Raw genomic sequence first — 26,621 nt, 5'->3', positions numbered from 1 at the left:
GTTTATGAATAAACACACAAATAAGTGCCTCGGGTTTCGAACCCAGGACTCGAGTTTCAGAGGCAGTAGGGTCACTACTATAGCCCGGTGAGTCAAACAAATAGAGTTAGACCAAGAAAAGTCTGCAACGATTTTGATAGCAAACGCAGTGCAAGTGTTATTTTAAACGTCAAACTTCTATGAAACTATGACGTATAAATAACACTTGCACTGCGTATGCTATCAAAATCGTTGCAGACTTTTTATGGTCTAACTAAGCTCAATATTCCAATCTAGAATCCCTCGTTGCTTTTACGATAAAATGCATTGATTTTGCTTCTTTGCAACGGAATCTTTTATTTTTCAGTTAATCGATGTAGAAAAATGTTAGTGTCACAAATTTAATTGGTCACAAGGCGTAGTTAGTACAATAGATTTGAAACGTTATCACAAAATAAGTTGTTTTTAATATCAGTTTATTTGCACTTAGTTGTTTGGGTGCAAAATGACAATAATACTTGTTCAACATAAAGTTCCACTTGATTAGGCATGAAATTGTCTTATCACTTTATTTATAAGCAAGTTAGGGAACTACGATATCAATCTTCTGCAAGTTGCTACAGCTTACAGGTCTGTATAGTTAGAATTTTTATGATGTCTAAATTGTAGGATGTTTATTAAATAAATATCTGGGAGACCGAGCTTTGCTCGGAAAACAGCTAAGTAGTTAGATCGATTTTTCGCCCCCAAAAACCCCCATATAGCAAATTTAATCGAAATCGTTAGAGCCGTTTCCGAGAAGCCGAAATATGTAAATAAATATATATATATGTCGCAGTCGGATCGTATAATCCGCCGTATTACATTACGGCTAGCCGTTTTCAAAAACAGGGGCGTTTTGAAATGCGGCGGTTTAACGATTAGCCGGATTGAATGCGGCTGAATGAGAATCCGCCGGAATGTATTCGGCGCCATACGTTCTTCAACACGGCTAGCCGTAATGTAATACAGCGAGTCATTAGCCGCCGCTTTGACAGTTTTTAGTTCCCATTTTTAACACCCGTGGCGCTGCCTGACAAACGCTGGGGTATCCATCAAATCTGGAGTTCGTCGGACTATTTCTTTTCAAAAAACATTTCTTTCGCAACTTAACTAGACGGAGCCCCGCTTCGCGGGGCTCCTATTTCTGAGCGGTTTGCCCTTCGGGCATCTGAAGCTACCTAACGAACCTAACCTACCTACCTATTGATTTAGTGAGACGTCCGTGAAAACATTACACTTTGGGGAAAAAAGCGTAGGTAGGTAAGTAGGTTAGGTTCGTTAGGTAGCTTCAGATGCCCGAAGGGCAAACCGCCCAGAAATAGGAGCTCCGCTTGCGGGGCTCCGTCTATTTAAGTTGTGAAGGAAATGTTTTGGAAAAAAAACACATGTAGTGCGGTGGGACCATGGTAAAAATAAATTAAATTGCAAACATTGTCAAACTCCGGTTACGTAGGCGACCGAAAGAACTGGTCACTCTACAATCTAAAATAGTAGTACGATGCGGCTAAACGTTGGCCGCCTTATTGAAGAACGTATCGCAATGACAATCCGGCTAATCGTCGAACCGCCGCATTTCAAAACGCCCCTGTTTTTGATAACGGCTAGCCTTAATGTAATACGGCGGATTATACGATCTGACTACGACATATATACAAGGATTGCTCGTTTAAAGGTATAAGATTCGCACTCCTTAATATGATGTTTTTATAAACTAGGTCAAAATGGTTCGCACTCCACTGATGATAGTCGGCGTGATGATGGTGGCCTTCACCACATCAGTACAGGTACGTGTAGATATTAGAAGTGTATACAAACACTACTATTATAATAATATACTTACACATATTTCTCTTGATATATTTTTTATTAAATTTTCATGACATGACATGACACGACCGGTCTGGCCTAGTGGGTAGTGACCCTGCCTATGCAGCCGATGGTCCCGGGTTCGAATCCTGGTAAGGGCATTTATTTGTATGATGATACAGATATTTGTTCCCGAGTCATGGTTGTTTTCTATGTATTTAAGTATTTATATATTATATATATCGTTGTCTGAGTACCCACAACACAAGCCTTCTTGAGCTTACCGTGGGGCTTAGTCAATTTGTGTAATAAATGTCGTATAATATTTATTATTTATTATTTATGTTGTTTTTTTGCAGTGTGAAAAAATTGACTCGCTACTCAGAGCCAATCAGTAAGCATAAATCAATATATTTAATTGCATAATTGGTACATTTTTTTAATACAGTGGCTCGTAAAGGCTTTCTTAAAATAAATAAGTAAACACTTTATTGTAAACAAGAAAGGAATATTGGTTACATCAGATAAAACATAAATGTGTAGTAAACAAAGGCGAACTTATCCCTAAGAGGGATCCCTTATCCCCTCTCTTTACACTTGATAAAAAATTGTTTTTCGCTATCTGGACATATATGGCACTCTAGTTAACACATTCAGGGCCAAGAACCCGACTGTCGGGTACACTGTTCGTAGCGACTACGCGCTACATACGGCGAAACCGTGGCTACCTACGCGCTACGAGCGTAACCCGTTGCACTTAGTGGCAATGAATGTGTTCATAATGTAAATTGCCCCCCTGCACTTTATATATTTTTGTCTATTTTTCGTCAGGCGGGTAGTGGAGTTATTGTCGAGGCTAAACGAGCATGTGGCAAATTCCCGTGCCCGAGCTTTAGTAGATCGGTAAGTTTTACAGAATTTCTATTTTGAATCATAATTATAAGTCATAGGAATAAAGGTATTGTGAGTCATAATACTGTGGGTATATTGGATGGGATTTGTACCCCTTTAGAGATTTTGTAATAGGTATAATGGGTACCTGTGCCTATTTCAGGGCATGTACCAGTGAGACATATATTAATAAGAAGTGTCATATAGCTTTGCTTCTCTGTGTAATTCCCCCCAACAACCTAGGGGATGAATTTTGTTATATAAAATATTCTAGTGTCCAGTTTGTCTAGCAGTGAAACAGTAATATCTATACTTAGACAGAAAAAGTTTGATATTAGCATGGAATCATTACTTAGGTATCCCCTTATTCATAAACGCGCTACAAACCTCAATTAGCTATAATCGTTTGTCTTTACCTGTCATTTTGACTTATGTATTTGTACTTACAAATCCGTAAGTGTTATGTAAGTGTAAGTAAAATGTAAGTGTTAAGTGTTATGTAATGTAAGTGTTATGTATTTGTTTGTAGTTTTTTTCTATATCTGTAAAATAATGTAAATATTAGTTTAAAATGTGTACCTAGCGTACCTACCTTGACGATCTCACTATGTATGCATATTTGTTTGTATTAATTAAAATTTTGTATCGCTATTGAGAAATAAATAAATCTGAATTTAAGAAAAGGATAAACCATAATTTAACTAAATCAGGTCCGTAAAGTTTTATGAATAAGGGGGTTAGTCTAAAAACTTATCTACGTACCTACAACATAAGTACCTACTGATTCCCCTTTTCTGTTCACCAACAGGCCATTGACAGGAGGTTACATACACATGGTCGACATTCATGGAGGAAGAGGAACTCCCATAGGTCATAATCATAAACCAAGCTTGAGGTGGCTCATAATTAACAAACTTAATAAATGGCAATAAGGTGAGGTGTGGTGGTGAAACAGGCCATCTGTGTCAGCCATGGTGTCAGCATACTACTGGTGTTTTATTGCCATTTTAGATTTCACGGTCCTATAAATCCCGGTCTTTTGATAGGCTTGCGTGGGGATATAGATCCAACACGTAGAGGCCCTCTGGAGAGTTTTAATGCAGCGAAATCAGTCCACGTGATACGAGCAGCCAATCGTAAGCGTACATTTCATTCGGTGATTACTTGTTTAACAACAACTGCTACTACAAAATTGGGTTGGGTTAGGTTAGAACTGCGATCTTTACAGAAACCAACTGCTACTAGAAAAGTGGGTTAGGTTAGGTTCGAACTGCGACCTTCACAAAAAACAACTGCTACTAGAAAAGTGGGTTAGATTAGGTTATAACTGCGGCCTTTGCAGAAATCAACATTCAATTTTGTTTAAAAAATCAACTGATACGCAAAGGGTAGGGTAGGTTGGTTAGACATATGCTGATCAACAGATTTTTCTGCTAATCAATTTTTGCGGATCAGTTAAATTGTAATCCAAAATAAAATAATTCGCTTACCCACTGATTGCTTAACAAAATTAGATTAATAGTGGATCGCTTACTGCCGCTCAAATAATTAATTTGCTAACCAAATCAATTTAAAGCAGCTCAGTATGACATTAATTGCGAACTGGTTTAGAAACGCTTACCAATAAGTTGCTGACCAAGTATCAATTTCGGCTGACCAAATATATATTTTTGTTCATCAAAATAGGAATATTCTGCAGATCGATTAAATGACACCCAAATAAAACTATATGACAAAAACCAAAAGTTGGGGAATCGCAGTAGGACAACAATAGCTGAATTATACATACATTAATTGGTTTATCCGAAAACACAATTCCCCCAATGAAGGCGCCACTGGACGGTCGAAGCAGTCTTATAAAAGGTCAAGTTAGACGTGATGTGAGATTATATATTTTCTATATAAAATTAGCCTTTTTATTTCCTTAATAAAATTAGATTTACAATGGTATTGTGATTTGAGTGCATGCAATTTTATAAATATTTTCTATATATTTAAATGTTAATGTTATGTACCAATTTCATATTTATTTGGTTACCATCGGAGATGAGGTTTCATTTCATTTCATTAAATTTCATTTCATTTATTTATGTATAAGTACTTGAAACATAGGTCCAAGAATACTCCCTTGAGGAATCTCAAGGGAGTATTCTTGGACCTCTATTTATTGTAGTATAAAATATATAAATGAGCTGACAAAAATCATTAATGTGTTATGTTTGCTGATGATGCGACATATTATTCTCAGATGAACATTTACGATAAGACCTGGTGAAAAAGCCCCAATGGTGAGTCGAGAGACTATGTTAGGTTTGTGTTTTTCGTGTCATTCTGTCATTTTCTATATCGCGCCCGTGTTTAATTTGCACTAAGCTCCTTGATTGCAAATTGACAAATGACACTAATTGCATACAAGCCATATAATTATACACGATGTCGTGATAACTACACAGCATGTTTAATTTGTTTTTTAATTTAAGAAGCATGTTCGGCTCCCTGGTTATAAAAAGAGATTATACTTAAGAGTGCGCGCAATTTTTTATGCTATTTTACTGCACGGAGCTATAACTTCAGGTTCGTAAAAAATATTTGAATCATAGTCATTTAATAAGTACATATTATAATCTTACAAGCATAAAATTATAATAATTATACAAACATTCCAAATTTAACTAGCACCGTGATCGGCAAACTTTTGAGAAGAGTCAACCACTTGTATTGTGATAAATTGATAATAAATGAATACAAAAGAGTACGTCTTTTCAAGCCAAGTCGTTACATTAGCCACAGGGCTAAACAGAAGAAGGTAGGTGCAGTTAGGAAGACTTAATAATAAATAATAATAAATAATAAAAGACGTTTATTCAAGAAGTTTGAACATAGGTACATAATAAAAGTACACGATAATGCTTACAAACTAATTGAAATGGAAAGTGGCTCAGCTTATGTCTGTGCCAAAAGGCTTCGGGGCACAACGGCCCTAAAGACTTGCAGCAACGGACGCTGTTATTCTGCCACCGCCGTATTTGTATCTAGCTAAGGACAGTAGAAACATTTACACTATTTATTACATATAGGACAAGATAGCAAAACCAAACAATGCGCGGTGGATAAAAAAGTGTTAGCTTTACAAAAGTTAAATATCTATAGCTATAGAGCAGGTCACTCAACCAAAAGTATATGTTACATTCTTTTGGAGGTCCAGTAAATAAGCCTTGCAACGTAGTTTGAAAACCGCCAGGGACTTACTGTTAACTACTGGTGGCGGCAAATTGTTCCAGCATTTAGACGCAGCATAGCGAAAACTGCCTCTAAATGACTGAAGCCGGAGTAGTGGAAGGGAGATACGCTCTTGTTGTTCACGCAAACCTTTCAACTTTCGGTTAGGCTTCCATTCAAGTTTACGCGCGAGATAGGGTGGAATACCGGATTGTTTAAGCGTAAATACCATTGACGCAAGCTTTAATATTCGTCTGTGTGACATGTGAATTGACGTCCAAATTCAACTACCTACGTGTGCTACTTTTAAAATACAAGTTTGTTAAAATATTTCTACAAATCTTAACATTGATGCATTCTTTTGCCTTTATATTCCAGATGATGATGGCTCGCAAGGCACTTGTCATGATCGCCTTCATGCTGATGGTTGCCATCACTATAGTACAGGTGTGCTAATTAACAAATCTGCAAAGACTCTTCGTGCATCAGATACCGACGTCCCCATGCATACATATTTTTTAAGGTGTACGCACGAGGTTTGCTACGAAAGAAATAGAATATAATTCATACCATTGGGCTGGATAATTGATATATAATACATTATGTATTATACATGTATTATAATATGGATATAGATTATATTGATACAAGTACCTAAACGATTATTATTACAAGTAGATTTGGCTCAATGTCCTGGTTTGAATTCCATTTTTTCTCTGCAGTGTGTCGATAACGACGACGAAGACTATCGGTAAGTATAAATAATCAATACAAATGTGGCACAATTGTTTATTTTTCCATTAATGTTAAATGCATGCGATTAAAAAAAAGTACGCGTTTATTAACTATAGTTTATTACCTAATGGCTAAAATAATACGCTGTGTTTTACTACGAGAAAGTACCTATAGCTAAGAAATAATTTATTATTTATTCATGAATGTAATAATCGATGAAAATTTTATGACGAAAAATTGTGTAATTTTTTTGCTAGGTACTGACTAACATGCCAATTCAGACATCGGAGTGATATCTAAATGATGCCATTTAGTTACCGTGCATTTCACTCGTACGTGTTCATACATGTATTGGTGCGACCGAGACGCATGATAACTAAATGACGTCAATTATATATTCTGATATCAGTGTACGTTCGAATGGGCCTGCTTGGTTAGCTTCTTGGTCTTAGGGGTTGGTTTAATAATACCTATTTATTTGGTTCACAGCAAATACATAAAGTATGATCCCGACAGTATAATAATGAAACCCAGGTTGGTAGAGTGTTAGCACAGGGCGGACACGCCATACATCAAAAATCATTTGCGTTTATGTGTGCATGGCACGTCTGTACACGCGTCATTGTGTATGCGTGGGTAAGTCGCTTTACTGAGAGGACGCCAGAAGTCCGCCAGATTCATGTCGCGTTTAGTCGCGGGGCGAGGTAATGCGAGTCGGGGCGGGGCGGTACGTGGCCGTTCTGTATGATAATATTATTACTTATTCTGTGGTGTTAGGGATGGTGCCGGTGGCATGTTAAAAAAAACTCTTAATAAGGATAAACATTTAACGGGAAGATTAGAAGTGGCCTTTTTTCTACTTTGATGAACTGGAACTGGAACTTTCAGTAGTGATATTTCAAGATGTTATGTTTATCTATTAAATGATATTTATTGATTCTTTAATATCCTCGTTTAAATTCACTTAAGCGTATTGCGCCTTACTATTGTACGTACTTATAGTACGTATTTAGAATATAATTCTTTATTGCGAAACCATGGTACATAATAGTTGTTACAGTTAAAGTTTGTGGAAACACATGGCACCCTGTTAGGGCATTGCAAATAAATCTTACGTCTAGGTTATTTTAAACATTAGGACTAGTGTTTGTATGTACAGTCGACGTCTGTCTTTTTGTACCTAACACTGTTGTGTTCATTTCATAGATAACATTTATATGTGTGGTAAAAATTTAAATGACATGTACAATACATTAGAGGCTGTACTGTCAGTTTTAAAGGTTTCAGGATTAAAACTAAAACCCCAAAAATGTAAATTTTTCCAAAAGAGTATCGAGGTATTTGGATATAAGATTCATAAAGATGGAATCAAGGAAAACATACAGCCCATATTGGAGCTTCCACCACCTAATAGCATGACAATGCTCAGATCATTTCTGGGAAAAATTAATTATTACTCCAGGTTTTTGAAAGATATGGCAGCAATTCTGGCTCCATTATATGACTGCACAAAGAAGACAAAATTTGAATGGTCATTAGAATGTCAACATTCTTTTGAGGTAATAAAAGAGAAACTTGCAAATGCACAGGGTGTAAATCACTATGATCCAACATTGCCTATAATACTTTCCTGTGACGCTTCATCTGAAGGCATTAGTGCTGTGTTATCAAACAGAGGTCCTGACAATGTAATTAAACCTATTGCATTTGCAAGCAAAAAGCTCAATGACAGGGAGAAAAAATATTGTACGTTGGATAAAGAAGCATTGGCAGTTGTTTTCGGAATAACCAAGTTTTATAATTTTCTTTATGGCAGGCAATTTGAACTGGAGACTGATAATGCGGCCCTAGTGAGAATATTTGGCCCGAACAAAGGTATTCCGAAAATGGCAGCTAAACGCTTACAACATTATGCGATATTCTTGTCTGCATTTTGTTACACAATCAAGCACATACCGACAAACAAGAATCCCGCAGATTATCTATCGAGGATGCCATCAGATAAAAATAATATAAGTTCAGACTTTGATAAAAAGTTTCGAGTTTGTGTAAATGAAATTGATACCTAGTTCTGAGTTAACCTCAGAGTAAGTAATTCAAAGGGAGACTATAAAAGATAGTTTATTAACCAAAATTATTAGATATAGTTATGATGGCTGGCCTGATGTTAAATTGATAGAACAAGATCTAAAGCCATTCTTCATGAAAAGAAATGAGATTAGTATTGATAGGAATTGTCTCTTTTGGGGTCATAGGATTATAATACCAGAGGCTATCCGAAATTATGTATTAAATGAACTCCATAAGAGCCATTTTGGCAGTAGCAGGATGATTGATATGGCGAAATCCTATTTTTGGTGGCCTAAACTTAATGAAGATATAATAAGTCTTACCCAAAATTGTGTCAGTTGTCTATCTTACCGAAACACTCCACCAAAGACAAACTTGAAACCTTGGCCAATTCCACCTTCAGCTTGCTATCGTATTCACGCTGATTACCTTGGGCCTTTTTATGGCAAGATGTTTCTGATTGTTATGGATAGTTTCAGTAAGTGGCCAGAGGTATTTGAAATGGCAAACATAGGGAGTTCCCTAACCATGCAAAAATTTAATTTGGATATCCTATCCATCTTGTGACGGATAATGGTACTTCTTTCACTTTGAAGATTTTTGTGATAAACGGGGAATTAATCATACATTTACCCCCCCGCACCACCCAGCTACTAACGGGGCTGCGGAGCGATTTGTTGAGACATTTAAGTCCAATATCACTAAAATTGTCGAGAGTGGAAAACCACTTAATTATGCTATTAGCATATTTTTGTCTGATTATCGGGGTACACCTCATAAATAAGGCTACTGCCCAACAAACAATTAGGCGACACTTAGCACTTATTTTATCACCTAAAGACATAGAACGGCTGTAGAATAGCTACATATTCTAAGCTTACAGGCTCTGGTGATATCAGTGTTGGGCATGCAAGAATAAAATCATTATTTGAATAAGAATTCGTAGGAATAAAATCATCTCGATTTTATTCCCGTCAAAAATATTCAAATAATTTTGGTCGGGAATAATTCGTATGAGAAAAAATTGAATGAGAATAACTTATTCTTAATCAAATAAATATAATAATGATTTTTAATCGAAATAATATTCCACGAATAAAAATGTAGTCCGGGTACCGTATAGGTACTAATTACGTATAGTTAGATAGATGTAATAGTAGTTAGTCTCTTGTCTAATTTATACCTATTTTATGGAATAAAATCTTACAAATTGACTGTCGCATAACGCATAGTTGCAGTAACCGTATTATTTTTAATTTACTAACCAAATCATTAGGTTAAATTTAGCTGGTCTAAGCGCTTTGTCTCTATCACTCTTACATATTAGTGCGATAGAGAGACGGAGGTAGCGTTCCGTTGACTTAGCGCAAACGATTGGCATATTGGCTACGAACCCAAGGTGCCTAGCCAAGATGACAATTTTTGTTTTTATTTTAATAACCAAATCATTAGCTAAATTTAGTTATCCTGGAGGCCTAGCCAATATGCCAATCGCTTGCGCTCCAACAACGAAGCGCTTTCTGTCTCTATCACTCTTACATATTAGTGCGATAGAGAGATTAGAGAGACAAAGATAGCGTTTCGTTGTCGTAGCGCAAACATTTGGCATGTTGGCTACGCTCCCAATGTGCCTAGCCAAGATGCCAATTTTTGTTTTTATTTTTATAACCAAATCATTAGGTAAATTAAGCTATTCTGGGGGCCTAGCCAACATGCCAATCACTTGGGCTCCAACAACGAAGCGCTTTCTTTCTCTATCACTCTTACATATTAGTGCGATGGAGAGACAAGGATAGCGTTTCGTTGTCGTAGCGCGAACGTTTGGCATGTTGGCTACGCTCCCAATGTGCCTAGCCAAGATGTCAATTTTTGTTTTTATTTTAATAACCGAATCATTAGGTAAATTTAGCTGTTCTGGGGGCCTAGCCAACATGCCAATCGCTTGCGCTCCAACAACGAAGCGCTTTCTGTATCTATCACTCTTTCATATTAGTGCGATAGAGAGACAGAAATAGCGTTTCGTTGTCGTAGCGCCAACGTTTGGCGTGTTGGCTACGCTCCCAATGTGCCTACCCAAGACGCCAATTTTTGTTTTTTATTTTTATAACCAAATCATTAGGTAAATTTAGCTGTTCTGGGGGCCTAGCCAACATGCCAATCGCTTGGGCTCCAACAAAGAATCGCTTTCTTTCTCTATCACTCTTACATATTAGTGCGATAGAGAGACAAAGATAGCGTTTCATTGTCGTAGAGCGAACGTTTGGCATGTTGGCTACGCTCCCAATGTGCCTAGCCAAGATGCCAATTTTTGTTTTTATTTTAATAACCAAATCATTAGGTAAATTTAGCTGTTCTGGGGGCCTAGCCAACATGCCAATCGCTTGCGCTCCAACAACAAAGCGCTTATTTATTAGTGCGATAGAGAGACAGAGAGAGCGCTTCGTTGTCGGAGCGCAAACGATTGGCATAATGGCTAGGCCCCCAGAACAGCTAAATTGTAACCAAAGATTTGGTTATTAAATTAAAAACAAAAATTGTCATCTTGGCTAGGCACATTGGGAGCGTAATATCCAACATACCAAACGTTTGCGCTACGACAACGAAACGCTATCTTTGTATCTCTATCGCACTATATGTAAGAGTGATAGAGACAGAAAGTGCTTCGTTGTTGAAGCGCAAGCGATTGGCATATTGGCTAGGCCCCCTGAACAGCTAAATTGTACCCAAAGATTTGGTTATCAAATTAAAAACAAAAATTGACATCTTGGCTAGGCACCTTGGGTGCGTAGCCAATATGCTAATCGTTTGCGCTACGAGAACGAAACGGTATCTCTGTTTCTCTATCGCACTAATATGTAAGAGTGATAGAGACAGAAAGTCCTGCGTTGTCGGAGCACAAGCGATTGGCAACTTGGCTAGGCCCCCAGAACAGCTAAATTTACTCAATGATTTGGTTATTAAATTAAAAACAAAAATTGTCATCTAGGCTAGGCACCTTGGGTGCGTAGCCAATATGCCAATCGTTTGCGCTACGACAACGAAACGCTATCTCTGTCTCTCTATCGCACTAATATGTAAGAGTGATAGAGACAGAAAGCGCTAAAAACAGCTAAATTGTCCTAATGATTACGTTATTAAATTAAAAACAAAAATTGGCATCTTAGCTAGGCACATTGGGAGCGTAGCCAACATACCAAACGTTCGCGCTACGACAACGAAACGCTATCTTTGTCTCTCTATCGCACTAATATGTAAGAGTGATAGAGAAAGAAAGCGCTAAAAACAGCTAAATTGTCCTAATGATTTGGTTATTAAATTAAAAACAAAAATTGGCATCTTGGCTAGGCACATTGGGAGCGTAGCCAACATGCCAAACGTTTGCGCTACGACAACGAAACGCTATCTGTCTCTCTATCGCACTAATATGTAAGAGTGATAGAGAGAAACTATGCGCAACTCTACGGAGGGTCAACGTTTGGTATGTTGGCTAAGCACCCTGATCGGATGATAGAACTAGATAGTGTATAGCGAAACTCTTCAATGTGTACTATACCTAAACTATAGTAACAAATATCAAATCAATCCGACTTTTAAATAGAAGGGTGAAAATCAACTTATAACCGATTGTACTACAAAAATTAACTTAATTCTAAATAACATTTTAATTGAATAAAACCTTAGTTAGAATAGGCCCACTTCTAGAATAATTATTCTGTTTTTTATTCCGCATTTAAAATAAGAGTCACATGATTTATTCACCTTAATTTTATTCTAAAATAACTAGTGCAAGAATAATTCTAATTCAAATCGATTTGAATAAGAATAAAATTTCTGTTTTTATTCTTATTCAAGTTAATTTTTGCCCAACTCTGGGTGATATCACGGTCTTTAAGAGGTCCATGTATAGCTTTAAGATCCACAGTAGCCATTTTGGCCGCTATAATGCATCTTAAGCAGCTAGTATTATAGCTCAAAGTGAATTCTACCACCTTAACATCTATATGAGTAATAAGCAGCTGCTATTTCACTTAAGGTTCTAAACAGGCGATAAAAAGTCTTTTATAGCTCCGTGTATTGCAATCGCTACTTAACTCTCTTGTATCACTTAAGGGGCCCACTGATTAACAGTCCGCCGGACGGTATCGGCCTGTCAGTTGTTCGGAACTGTCAAAATTTTGTTCTAACTGACAGGCCGATACCGTCCGGCGGACTGTTAATCAGTGGGCCCCTTTACAGTCGAAAAGAGAAGTTACGAGTCTATTATAGATCATGTAGTCGCAGACGAGCGTTATTCAATACCTTAGTACATCTTATACTGTTAATAGAGTCTTACTTGCACCCTAAGCCTATAGCGCCATGTTGAGATGACCGATGAATCAATAAGCAAAACAAAAACTATTAATTAGAACGTAAATCTATACATATAATAAAGCTGAAGACGGTGGAAAGTCTGTACATGGAAGATAATTGAAAAAAAGTTGGATGGGGATACTTAGAATCGATAACAGAACACGTTCCAAAAGTTTTTAGAATTTTTGTCTGTTTGTCTGTTTATCTGTTTATCTGTTTGTCTGTTTATTTGAACGCGCATCACGTGAAAACGGCTGAACGGATTTTGATGAAAACTTTACTAATCTGTTGAGAAAATCCCCGGCCAGGTTATAGGCTATAAAAATTCAACCCCTAAAAGGGGGGGTAGCCGCAACATTCGATTGACTTAAGTTTGCCCCTGAATCTTATGGCGCTACTTAGGAAGGAGGGGCAAACTTTTTTCAAATATGTGCTACAACTATTGAGTACCCTGGTAAACTAACAGATGGCGCTGAATTTAATACGTTGTGACACGAATAAGCCACCGAAGAAAGATTTTGCCAAATTAACCCTAAGTTTAGAAGAGTGGGTAGTGTGGGTACAAATATCAACAAAAATTATTGAATAATTATGTTGATTTAATAAATTAATAATACAACAAAATTAAACGACAGTAAATTAATTGCCCCTCATTGCACAGTGCCATCTTTTGGGGAACTGAGTAAACATTAAGTAATCAAGAAAACTAAAAATGAGTTTACATAGTTACGTAGTGGTAAAATAAACACACATATCAACACGCGTATAATTGTATAATTATTTAAGATTATTAATTTTCTCCATCATGAATTATACCTAATCGTAATTATATCGCACCCATATCAAATCCATATTCATACGTATGGGGCTGTCCATAAATGACGTCATCGATTTTTGACGATTTTGACCCACCCCTAAAATCATCCAAAAATCATGCTTCGAATGACCCCGTTTTCTCCTTCGTCATGCTACCATCATCCGATGTCCAGACCCCCCCACCCCCCTAATTTGAAATGACGTAATTTATGAATAGCCCCTATCGCCTCCTTTAAGCACTTAATAATGGCCACGAAGGTGGGTACTTTGAAAACAAAACATTGACCTCTGTCATTTGCAGTGCCGGATTAACCCTTTTAGGCAAAATAAGCACTTGCTTAGGGCACCACGTCTAGGTGGCCCCAAAACCGTAGGCAAAAAAAGCGCAGGGCTGCTGATGCATTGCAGTCGTCGTGGAGTAGGTACCTACATGAAACTTTTATACGTGTACAAGTACCCATCTAATAACGAAGGGTCGTAGGGATCAAGTAAGAGAGTGAGGGTACGTAAGAACATCTCCAAGTTCTCCAACGTAGGCTTTCGAATTGACCTTACGCGGAGGCCCTTAAAGTCATGAAAAAAAAAATCTTGCTTTCGGGCTTACGGCCAGCCGATTTTTTCGACATAGGTTACCGATTTTATAGCGAATTTTGCTCTCTTGCACGCCAGATTTGTCGGCCAAGCCGAGTTGCTCCTTAGCCCGCGATCCTGAGACCTAACTCAAGCCACTCTTTTGCAGTTCGGCGTAAGGTCTTATGCGAGGTCTTCTGCCTTATGGCAAAGTTGATCTTCTGCCTTAATTACACTTGGGCGTGGATCCAAATTCAAGCTTTCCTCTTTCGTAGCTGGGCCTTCTGCCTTGCTCACACTTCGCCAATTCAATTCACTTGGTCAATTTCAAGCTCTGCTTTCTTGCATCTTTTCTGTATGAAAACAACCTCGCTGAGACCCTTAAATGTCGAGCCCTCTGCGAAGCTAGGCTGATAGAAAACTGTCCCATCCCTTCTCTGTATGAAATCCTGGATTCGCGCCTGGTTGAGACTAAAAGTAAAAATGTACAACTGTCTATCAAATTGCGTTTTTTATATCGAAAAATTTTCGCTTATAAATACATTATAAGATACGATAAAAGTGACATTCGGGTGGCGACTGCAGCAACATTACTCTGTTGTAACGTTACTGCTGCCGCACTGTCAATTTTCGTGAGAAAATGATGTGACTGATTTCCATACTAAAAGTAAAAATGTACAACTGTCTATCAAATTGCGTTTTTATATCGAAAAATTTTCGCGCTCGCTTCGCTCGCGTTTTCAATAACTTTCTAGAATATGGCGACTGCAGCAGCATTACTCTGTTGCAACGTTACTGCTGCAGCACTGTCAATATTCGTGATAAAATGATGTGACTGATTTCCATACTAAAAGTAAAAATATACAACTGTCTATCAAATTGCGTTTTATATCGAAAAAATTTCGCGCTGGCTTCGCTCGCGTTTTCAATTACTTTCTAAGATATGGCGACTGCAGCAGCATTACTGCTGCAGCACTGTGAATTTTCGTGATAAAATGATGTGACTGATTTCCATACTAAAAGTAAAAATGTACAACTGTCTATCAAATTGCGTTTTTATATCGAAAAAATTTCGCGCTCGCTACGCTCGCGTTTACAGTAACATTCTAAGATATGATAAAGGTGACATTCGGGTGGCGACTGCAGCAGCATTACTCTGTTGCAACGTTACTGCTGCAGCACTGTCAATTTTCGTGATAAAATGATGTGACTAATTTCCATTCTCAGCTGTAATGCGGCAATTAACGTCACTCAACTTACCAAAAAAATTCAATGTAATTTCGATGACCGTAGGGAGAGTGGGCACCATGGTCTAGAAATGCTTAGGGCATCAAAATATTTTATTCCGGCACTGGTCGTTTGCGGAGTCAAACGATTTGGGACTCGCATTTAATACGCATTACCATGCCTTCCAGAAAAAAATCCATTCATTCGCGAAAGTCTCGCAACGCATTGAGGTTACAAGGGGCACGTGGTCTTCCTCAGGAGTCTGAAGAAGACCACGGTGAGTGGCGCTCTAGCCAGGCAGGCCGCTTCGCTTTCGCTTGCGCGCGTATACCTTACTGTATCGTCCGATATACATCTACTACTCTGTCGTTTAAATCACGTGTAAAATTTGAATAAGTGTGTAGATGGTAGGCACTGGCACGAGGAATGAAAATGCGAAGTTAAACTTAACAATGAACTTTAATAGATTTTTGAGATACAGAGTCGAGTGAAATGGATCGCGTCTAGCAGCGGACTGCCGCCGGCGCATGGCAACATAGTGCACATTACTTGCATAAAATATGTCATACAATTTTGTACCTTAAATATTAGACATTAGCATCTAAATTAATATGACAAAGTTTCCTTAAAATAAAACTTAACTAGTTACATAGGTAAACATAGGTATAAGTACTTGTATAGTGGGCGCATCGCTAACACTCCCCACCCCAGTGCTGACTCAGCACTCTAAACTTACGGGAATAGGAGCTATGCGAGCCGCGGATCGCCGGTAAGTCCCGGTAGCCGTCCTTACCTCCACTACACGGATGCGGCCGTCTCCGCCAGGAATTACCTGGGTGATCAACCCCTTCGGCCACATATTACGGGGAGAGTTGGGATCCACGACCAGAACGAGATCTCCTACCTTTAACGGCTTCCGCTCCTCCAGCCATTTTGTTCTAGGCACGAGAGTGGGTAAGATTTCTCTTAGCCACCTCTGCCAGAACATGTCAGCGAGCCTCTGCGCCTTCCGCCATAGTTTCCTCAGGTTGAGATCAGAATCATCGAACTCTCCTACTAGAGGGAGTCGCGATGATGATCCTAAAAGGAAATGATTAGGCGTAAGAGACTCACCGTCAGCAGGATCGACAGACACGTGCTCCAATGGACGACCGTTAACCATGTTCTCAACTTCTGCCATAAATGTAGTCAAAACTTCGTCCCTTGGTGCCCGTTCTTTCAAAACGACTTTTAGAGCCGTCTTTACTGAACGTATTAAACGTTCCCACGCCCCACCCCAATGGGGGCTGGCGGGGGGGATAAAAGTCCAGTCAATATTGTTATTAACCCCCTCAGCTTTTAGCACGTCCATATCTAGCGCCTCCATCGACCGGCGCAGCTCTGTGTCGGCGCCCCTCAGATTAGTTCCATTGTCCGAGTACAGATGGCGCGGCCAGCCGCGCCGCGCCGCCATTCGTCGCAACGCCATGATGAGCGAGTCAGTTGTAAGGGAGGCAACCAACTCGATATGAATCGCCCGCACTGTGAGGCATGTGAATAGAACACCATACCTTTTCTCTCTGCGGCGACCCACCGCGACCTCCATTGGCCCAAAAAGGTCCAAGCCACAGTGAAAAAAGGGTCGCTGATGGTGTTCTATTCTGGCCCCCGGCAGATCTCCCATGCGAGGTACCTGAGGTCTGCTCTTCATTATCCTGCACAACATGCACCTTGACGTCACGAGTTTAACAGTAGGTCTAAGTTTAATTACCCAATACCTTTGCTTTATTTCGTTAACCACCATCTCCTGACTTCCATGGGCCGCTTTCACATGGTAATGTCGGACGATTAATCGTGCTACCTGATGACGGCCGTCCAGGATTACGGGTCTCTTGACGTCCAGAGGCACATCTGATGCGGCGTCAATGCGCCCGCCCACGCGAAGTAGGTTATGTTCATCTAAAATGGGTGATAATTTTAATAGCTTACTTGCGCGATGTAAAGCCCCGTGCGCCTTAATTCTGGCTAAGTCTTCCCCGAAAGACTCGTTTTGCGCGTGTTTCAATAAAATTATCTCGGCACGCTCCATCATAGCACAGTCGATCTCGGCCGCTTGACCTTTGCACCTGGAGATGAACTTTAGCACTGTGGCCGTGGCGCGGGTGAGACGAAGCCACGAAGAGAAGCGCTGTGGGTCCGGCACTGGAATGCATGCAGGTTCCTCGCGCACCTGGACGACTGCTACGCATTCCCTTGTCTCCTCGTTACCGGTAGGTATAATATTTTTAGGCCATTGACTTTCGTCAGCGTATAAAAAAGAAGGACCTTTGAACCACTCATTTTGTAGGGCTAGATCAAACGAGTCCCGCGTGGCTAAATCGGCAACATTTAGTTTCGTAGAAATGTACCGCCACTCGTCAACGCGGGTAAGGTCGTCAATCTCCCCCAAACGATTTGCTTCAAAGGCCTTATACGTACGATTTTTGTTGCGGATCCAATGTATCACAGTTGAGGAGTCACACCAGAAGTAACGCCTTATAGGCGTCAGTTTGTGCTCCTTTCCAATTGCATTGGCTAATCTCGCCGACAACAATGCAGCTTGCAGCTCAGCCTTCGGTATAGTCAGCTGTTTTACCGGCATAACTCTGCTTTTGCTTGCAATAAATGCAACATAAATAGTACCGTTATCCTCCCAGCGCCAATAGCCCACAGCTGACATCGCCTGAGTAGATGCATCGCTAAAAAAATGCATTTGTAAATTATTATAATATGAGTACTTACTACTCGGTGCGGTCGTAGCATATGTAGATGCCGCTACGCCGTCGTAGCCTTTCGTAGCACCGTGCGTAGGCGCGTGGGTCGCGGGGGGCGAGGTAGGTACCTCTGCGTCGATATCCACACAATCTTGCATTTCGCTCGCACACGCTGTCGCCGATTGGCTGTCCCTTACCGCATTGCGCGCGGCTGTGCAGTACCACCTAGGTATACGGATATCTTTAATTACCTTTAGAAGGTCAACCCACTTTCGCCACTTTTGATAAATCTGGTCTGGAATGTAATCCTCCCAATCCACCTGTAAGCGCCAAGCCTCTTGAAGCATGATTCGGCCTTGAATCGTGAAGGGTGCTAAGAAACCTAGTACATCAAATATAGACATAATTACTCTTAGCATTACACGCTTTGTAGGCCTATTCTCACCTTCAAGTACGTCGCTCGGTATACGTTTTAATGACAAATCGAAGCCCAATATGTCGTCAGCCGGGTACCAAATGAGACCCAAGGTACGCTCGCTTTCATGTTGCTGGCCGACTTTGAACCTTACAGCAGCAGTACCTAAGGTCTCCCTTGGCACGCTGTTTAAAACTGCGACGCTGTTGCTTGTCCAGTTTCTTATTTCAAAGCCGCCCGCCCTGTGGATATCACTGACATTCCTTACCATTTCGATCGCTATCGCCTCGTCGGGCAGGCTGTCGATGTAGTCGTCCATGTAGTGCGAGTTGACGATGGCATCGACGGCGGCGGGAAACGACGATTCAAATCGCTGGGCGTTTTTATTTTTAACAAATTGCGCGACGAATGGAGCACAATTTGCGCCAAAAATGAGTGACGTCATCGCGTACGTCCTTATGTTTTCTGTGGGGTTGTTTCTCCACAGAAACCTCAGTGCGTCCTGGTCGTCTTGCTGGATCTTGACCCTCAAGAACATGTCCCTAATGTCACCTGTTACTGCAATTGGATGTTCCCGAAAGCGCAGCATTATACCTAAAAGTGATGACAATAGGTCAGGTCCTGTGAGCAAATAATCGTTCAGTGAGCTACCACTTACCTGACTTGCAGCATCAAAGACCAGACGAAGTTTTTTCTTATTGGGGTTGTCCACGCCGAAATGAGGTAAGTAATAAGTCTTCGGCGTGACCTCAGTGTTAGTCATTTCCCTAGCGTAATCATTTTCTAACAAATGACTGACCCTTTCACGGTACCTGTCGGCGAATCCTGGATCCTTGCCCATTTTGCGCTCAATACCCTTCATCCTGGTAAGCGCGTTTGGGCGGGAGTCGGGCATGGGGCGGTTTTCGTCCTTCCACGGAAGGCCGACGTACCAGCGCCCATCGATGAGCTCGGCGGAGCGCTCCAGCTGCGCGACGGCGCGGGCGTCGTCGGTTTTTTGGCGCGCGTGCGCCGTCACGCCCATGGAATCTAGCAGAAACGAGCGCCTAACATCTTCGTGGATTTCCCTTAAGAGGCACTCATCTGATGTGGTATCGTGATCTGCTCCGCTATCTGCAATAAAAAGGTTAGTATGGACAGCGACAGATGGCGAGCCCCTGGACGGACGGACAGTCCGCGGCACGCACACTTTCCCATGGACGCTCCAGCCGAGGCGGGTGAGTGTAGCTGATGGCTCATTATCTTTGCCCTCCCTAACTTGAATAGGTATCACAACATGTAAGTTATCCTGACCTATCAATAATTCAGGTTCTGAATCAGTGGTACAAAATTTGTGTTTTATATCTGCTAGGTGAGAATAATTAACTAATTTTAAAACTGACAATGTTTGTATTGGCACACTTAATTCTTCAACACAACGCAATTTAACATTATAAACCTTATCGTCCATACCTTTAATGTCGACATTAACTTTGGTCGATTTGTACTCAAGCCCGTCATCTTTAAACGCACCGTGAACGCGCAATGTCTGTGAGTTACCACGTAAACCGACGCGTCGCGCGAGATTGGCACTTATTAACGAGACGGTAGATCCATCGTCCAATAGCGCGGTGCTATTTACCATACCGTTAGGTCCCTGAACACGCACTCGTACTACTTTTAACAACACTCTGGTGTCGGTCGCATTTATATGAGTTAAAGTTTCCGTCACTGGCTTGAACGCGGGTTCGCGCGGCTCGGGTCCGTTTATCGCGGTACTATTATTCGGTACACTTGCACTCGGCAGCGGCGCGGGCGCCGCCGTGACGTCACGCGCACTGTTGTTTACCGGATAATGTAGTAGGCGATGATGTGGAGCTCCGCAGCCGTCCTTGTCGCACGCGGGGGACTTGCAGGTATCGCGTTCATGCTTGGAGATAATGCATTTATAGCATAAACCGTTTTTCTTCACGTGTTGCCATCGTACTTTGCGTAACGCTTTCTTAAATGGTTTGCATTCCGTTAACTTATGCACAGCTGTTCGGCAAAATAAACATTTTAAATCGCCTTCTTCAGTTTGTAGTAAAACAGTGTGTGTACGGGAAGATGAATGATCGCTTGACTTGTTTTTAAAGGTATCGCTGCGCGTAGTTGATAAAAAACTTGCAGTTGTAGAAATCTTCAATGCTTCGTCATTAAGAAAATCCGATAGAATGACTAACCTCGATTTCTGCGCATCTTGGAGAAGTTTAAAACTGTAGTCTGACCATTTGGAGATGAGCACAGTGGGCAGCTTGGACAGGATGATGGAGACGATATTCATGCCATGTAGGTACTCCTCGCGTCCTACTGCTCGCACAGCTTCTACGAAATTTTGAACCTTCACTGCGAACATAACTATATCTTTATGATATTCTAGTTGCAAAGGCTGTAGCTTCTTGATGTCTAGTAGAATACGAGAAATGATGCTGTCAGGGTTTCCAAAACGTAGCTCCAATGTCGACATTACCCGGTCGGGCGACGTGGCGCTTATAAACAATGCAGCGACAGCATCTCGTGCGGCTCCTTTAAGACATTTACGAAGTCGCCATAAATTTTCTTTATCTGTAAATTTACAGACCTCGGTAGACTCCTGGTAGGCCTGTTTGAACTGAAGCCATTCTAACTGGTCACCTGAAAATTCAGGTAGGTCCTTAGGCGTGCTAATGCGGCTGAGCAGGCTAGCGTTAGGCACTTGATTGCTAGCGGTCGATAGGTCTTTAAGTGCGCCGGCTAATAATTGCACTGTTTGGTTGAGCGCGCTGACGGTACCTTCGGGCGCGGGCGGCGCTGCCGGCATGAAGCCATCGGCGGCGGCGCGCGGTGCTAAGCTAGACGCTGGCCTCGGCTGCGCTTGCTCGATGAATGCAGGGGGTATGACAGGTGCAGGCATCCGTGCTGGAACTGGAATGTGCAGCGTGCCCGTGGTGACTCCATTGTCGGGGGCTGGCTGCTCGTCTGGTAGTTCCGTGTGGTTGCTTTGGTGCTCAACCCACGCATTTATATCGTTGCGAAGAGGTACGTTACCATCGAATTGTGAACTGTATTCCTCTAGGTCCTCTTCGTCACTATTAAGCGCTGCAAGTTGCGCGTCTAAGGTTTTATTAATTAGGTCCATTTGAATCGCAGCCTTTTCCTTCGCGGCGTCCAAAATTAATTGTTTTCGCCTGGCTTCTTTAGAGGCTGATGATCTTCGTGAGCCCTTGCTACTCGGGACGGCACCCACATGTGACGCGGCAGGCTTCGTGTCGGTAATTTGCTTTAATTGCAGCATGGGCTCCGACTTTATGCTGCTTGTCGCGTTTAATTTGTGTTGTAGAAACTTCTTGACCATCGGATCTAAAGGTTTCTCGACTTTATCGGGCGCAGATTCATTGCACGGCGGTATAACCTCACTTTTTCTTTGTTCACGCTCGCGCGCCATGTGTTCCTCGTGCTCCCGACGTGCCTTTGCACTGCGCGTTTCCATTTTTATAGGCGTTCGGTCCATCATATCTGGTTCGAAGACCACTTTGTAGATGGTAGGCACTGGCACGAGGAATGAAAATGCGAAGTTAAACTTAACAATGAACTTTAATAGATTTTTGAGATACAGAGTCGAGTGAAATGGATCGCGTCTAGCAGCGGACTGCCGCCGGCGCATGGCAACATAGTGCACATTACTTGCATAAAATATGTCATACAATTTTGTACCTTAAGTATTAGACATTAGCATCTAAATTAATATGACAAAGTTTCCTTAAAATAAAACTTAACTAGTTACATAGGTAAACATAGGTATAAGTACTTGTATAGTGGGCGCATCGCTAACAAAGTGCAAAAAAAACTATTGATTATGGAGTGTAGTTTTATTTAGTGGTACCTAATTGTAAAATATTTTATCTGGACTGCAGTCCTCTAGCATATCCATCTGTCAACTTTACTTCAAGTTCCGCCTCCAGGGGAGAGGGAGAGAAATTAGGATTAGAAATTAGCCGCTTACTGACACAGACCGAATTCCACGCGGGCGGAGCCGCGGGCACAGCTAGTACTTAATAAAAATCGTCACTTTTACTCAATATTGGCCTAATGTTAGTATTGTTATATTTAAAACCGGATTTCACGAATATTGTGTAATTTTTCGAAAATTAAATACGGTGGACCACAAATAAAATATTATATTCAGATTAATATGCAAAGGATCAGAGGCCCTTTAAAATTTTGTTAGTAATACATATAGTTATTGACAGTGTAATTAATTTCGCCATTATAAATCCGCAAATGACGCCGGCATCAGTGAACTAAAATAATTATTTGCTTTTATTTATCCGCCATTACATTTCACTTCAAGCTGTCACAGGGCAAGCTTACGAATAATAATACAAAATGGAAACATTACAACCAAAGCAGATAGGGCTAAGGAAAAAATGCGCAAGCTCTTGAGTGTTACAAATATTGACTTTGAATGCTAATATACCATCTAAAGCTCAAAGTATCATCTATATGGCCCTACACTACTACTCAAATAGTTAGTAGTCGCTTATTTGGCACCCTTTTAAATCCTAAGTACTTAATCAACGCTATTACAGCACTAATTTAGCGCTCTACTTATACCTCTTATTTCTCTATTGTAGCGCCGTTTTACAACCCAAGGTGATAAAAATTGCGCCCAATCCGGGGGTATTAGGGTGTTATAGCCGGCTATAACTCCTATTTTTAGAACATCAATAGAACCTCTGAAGTAAACTAACGCTTATGTAGAACTCTTTTAACCCTTATATTTAGCGCCTAATGTTAGTTGGGTGGTGTGTCACCAGCCAAACTTATGTTGGGGAGAGAAATCAGGGGTCGTTTATCACTTTTGAGACCAACTCCAGTATTTCAAGATTTACTTTTAAAACAAAACAAGGAGGTAGATTCATTTGGTGGGTTCATTAGTTCATTCATATTCCAACTTGGTAGAAAACTCGTGATTTCAGGAGAGGTCAAAGACCTTGGGTTAAAGGCACTATAATTGAAGAATCAATTCCTGGGACTACCTATTATATTGATGTTGATGGTTTGAGATGGAAAAGACATGTACCTAAACCAGATATTAGAATGTAGTCAACTTGATTAAGGTTGAAATTGTGTTTCTATTGGGGTTCAAGCATTATTTGTTTACTAGTTGTAAAACTTATTAATTTCATTTGTTATGCGGGGAAGAGTGTAGTATATTCAGTATTCTTTATTTAAATATTCGCGCCTGCGTTAACATGTTTAGGTTCTCTGACTCACTCTCTTCCGTCATATCGGTTTACCTATTAACATGTAGTAGCTATAATTTAAAGTAAATAAAATATATCCAAGTGTTTGCAAGTGTAGTGATGTGTATTAATTAATTACCATCCACCTACGGCACCCGAATATATAATAACGTCAAAGATATGTTTACACTTTTTGCCTTATTACAAAGGAGTAAGGTGCAAAAGTGTAAACATATTTTTGTCGTCGACTGTACATAGCATGCATTAGCTACAGTAGATTAGATACGTCAAGTACATAGGCATATTATTTCTTGAAAATATAAAACTTTTGCCGTAGCGTTTATTTAAAGAAACAAAAAATCTCATAGACATTAATTTCACAGGTACCTGTCAGCGAAACATGCTAAGCTACATGCAAAGAAAAAGCTGGGCATCATATTCCTGAGTAATTCACACTTTATTAACACTATAGATGAACTATTAGTACTTACATAATAGTGATCTATTAGTCAAACTGAACCCAATAGGGGTTTGTGTTATGTCTATTTTTGTATGGGATTGTGAACAGGGTGCCAAGCAGGACGTTTTGCAAACTCAAAATCCCATACAAAATGACACTTAAACGCGTACGTCACGTCATGCTATCGAATGAAATTTACACTAGGGCTACTGATGAATGGAGGAACCATAACAGATTACTTACTTACTTACTTATTGATTGATTGATTGTTATGACAATCAGTCAGATTTATATAATATGTATTCTCATTTCTTTTATTGACTTTATTTTCTTTTCCTTTTGTAAGAATTTGATATGTTTTCTGAAAGAGCGTATTTGTATGATTTCATGTACATGTATGTATTTTTAAATCAAATTTCTATAAAGTTACATACTTACTGAGTATAATTGCATGAATTCTATAGTAATTTAAATTGTATTTTTCTTATTTACTCGTAATGCATGTTAATTATAAGATGTAATAATGTTTTGAAAAGATGTGTCCCGCCGAGTTTGTTGCCGGTCCCATATTGGGATACTCTCCTCCAATTGAGGGGGGATTTAATTCTTCTCTAGGCAGAGGTGTAGGGTTGGAGCCGGTATAGCTTTATTTGACGTTCGTAAGTGCATTGTAATATGCCTACTTGAATAAACTATGTTTTATCTTTATCTTTATCTTATTACAAGGGGCAAAGTTGTTGTTTAATAATATTGATAGCCGAGCAAGCGAAATATTCCAAATTGAGCGTAGCGGCTGGTTCAAATAGTCGAATCTTGAGCGTTGAGAGGGTTTCGGAGCTCGATGGTTAAACAAACTTTGCTCCCATGTGAGTACGTAGGTAATTATTTTACGTGTTAAAAATGCTTTATTCTTTTTACAGATTTCGATTAATAACATCGGAAAATAACTAATAAGAAAAGGTTTGTTTAACGAAACTATAATTAGCATAAAACGTAGAGACGGCTGTACATACAGTACAATAGTGTATATTACAACAACAAGACTTTTATCGAGTGTAATTTCGCTGTTCACTGTGATATTATAGTAACTGAATTAAGTAATGTATATTTTTATAGATAGTTAGAGCTTTTTGCACAGACTTCATATCGAAAAAAGTGTGGAAATGCCACTAGCACTTACTTTGACTATTTGCCACATTTTCATAGGAATTTTAGTTTTCGTTTATGGCATCACTTTCACACTGTGGTTTGTCAAAGGTCACTTGCGCGTTACTGGGTTAGCCAATCAACTCGGAGTTAACCGTTTAAATAGGGTTAAACTGTATAAGCGCCACTTGCACCATCCCACTAACCCGGTGTTAACCGGTTAAACCGTTAACCCAATGTCAAATTGTACGGTATCATGGTAACTCCAGGTTTAACCGGTTAACCCCGGGTTAGTGAATGGTGCAGTGGCCCTAAGCGGTTAACTCCGAGTTAGTATGCTAACCCTGAAACGCACAAGTGGCCCTAAGTCAGTCCATAGTTAGTTTTTGATTTGACACTAGTAAGGTATATTTTTATCACATTAAAACAGCCCATGATATAATAAATAGGTATATTTTAATTTTCAGATATACATCACCACAGCATTTCCGACTAACCGATTATCTCATGTTATAATTCCTGCAATAGAAATATTTTCATGGATGTTCATTGAATTTTTATTTAAAGTGAGACTTAGGGCTACTTGCACCATTCTCTAACCCGGGGTTAAGCACTAAGGTTAAGCACCCAGTGTCAAATTGTACTGGTAACCATGGTAACTCCAGGTTTAACCAGTTAACCCCGGCGGGATACTATTACTTATTCCGTGCCCCGAGTTAGTGGAATGGTGCAAGTGGCGCTTAGCGAAACTGATAGGTATCCCTTGACCAACTATTCTATAAAACATACGAAAAACCATTGTTTTTATCTTAATGACTACGTTTTACCCAGGGAATGAAGAAACCGCGCCCGTTTTGCTAGTAAATATTTTTTTTAATCGTGAGAGAGGAGGCAAAATTAAAACTAAGTAAGTATTTTTT

General features: G+C 40.0%; 2 protein-coding genes across 3 annotated transcripts; one reads left to right on the top strand and one right to left on the bottom strand.

Moving 5' to 3' along the window:
* The first annotated feature begins 513 nt into the window (after positions 1-513).
* Positions 514-26,244, top strand: LOC134796055 (uncharacterized). 2 transcript variants are annotated; one of them, XM_063767988.1, is made up of 12 exons: positions 514-609; positions 1,737-1,805; positions 2,187-2,221; positions 2,659-2,730; positions 3,527-4,323; positions 4,359-5,292; positions 6,316-6,384; positions 6,660-6,688; positions 7,162-7,206; positions 24,479-24,540; positions 25,476-25,515; positions 26,169-26,244. In XM_063767988.1, the coding sequence occupies exons 1-5, from the start codon at positions 529-531 to the stop codon at positions 3,648-3,650; spliced, it is 381 nt and encodes a 126-aa protein (XP_063624058.1). In that variant the 5' UTR covers positions 514-528; the 3' UTR covers positions 3,651-4,323; positions 4,359-5,292; positions 6,316-6,384; positions 6,660-6,688; positions 7,162-7,206; positions 24,479-24,540; positions 25,476-25,515; positions 26,169-26,244. The 2 variants fall into 2 exon arrangements, with proteins under 2 accessions (XP_063624058.1, XP_063624057.1); XM_063767987.1 differs by having other exon boundaries at positions 3,527-5,292.
* LOC134796460 (uncharacterized) lies at positions 16,424-22,620 on the bottom strand. The gene has a single exon (XM_063768652.1). The coding sequence runs from the start codon at positions 22,511-22,513 to the stop codon at positions 16,424-16,426; it is 6,090 nt and encodes a 2,029-aa protein (XP_063624722.1). The 5' UTR covers positions 22,514-22,620.
* Positions 26,245-26,621: the final 377 nt, after the last annotated feature.

This window comes from Cydia splendana, chromosome 13 (assembly GCF_910591565.1).
Source record: "Cydia splendana chromosome 13, ilCydSple1.2, whole genome shotgun sequence".
NCBI lineage: Eukaryota > Metazoa > Arthropoda > Insecta > Lepidoptera > Tortricidae > Cydia > Cydia splendana.
The sequence above is the reverse complement of the archived record's forward strand: the minus strand, read 5'-3'. Positions and strand labels throughout refer to the sequence as shown.

Bases quoted from the DNA above. Each gene is read 5' to 3' on its own strand.
- LOC134796055 (XM_063767988.1), top strand. From the start codon at position 529: ATGAAATTGTCTTATCACTTTATTTATAAGCAAGTTAGGGAACTACGA. The intron at 1,806-2,186 runs GTACGTGTAGAT...GTTTTTTTGCAG, and splicing joins CCTTCACCACATCAGTACAG to TGTGAAAAAATTGACTCGCT. The intron at 2,222-2,658 runs GTAAGCATAAAT...ATTTTTCGTCAG, and splicing joins TCGCTACTCAGAGCCAATCA to GCGGGTAGTGGAGTTATTGT.
- LOC134796460 (XM_063768652.1), bottom strand. From the start codon at position 22,513: ATGCGCCGGCGGCAGTCCGCTGCTAGACGCGATCCATTTCACTCGACT.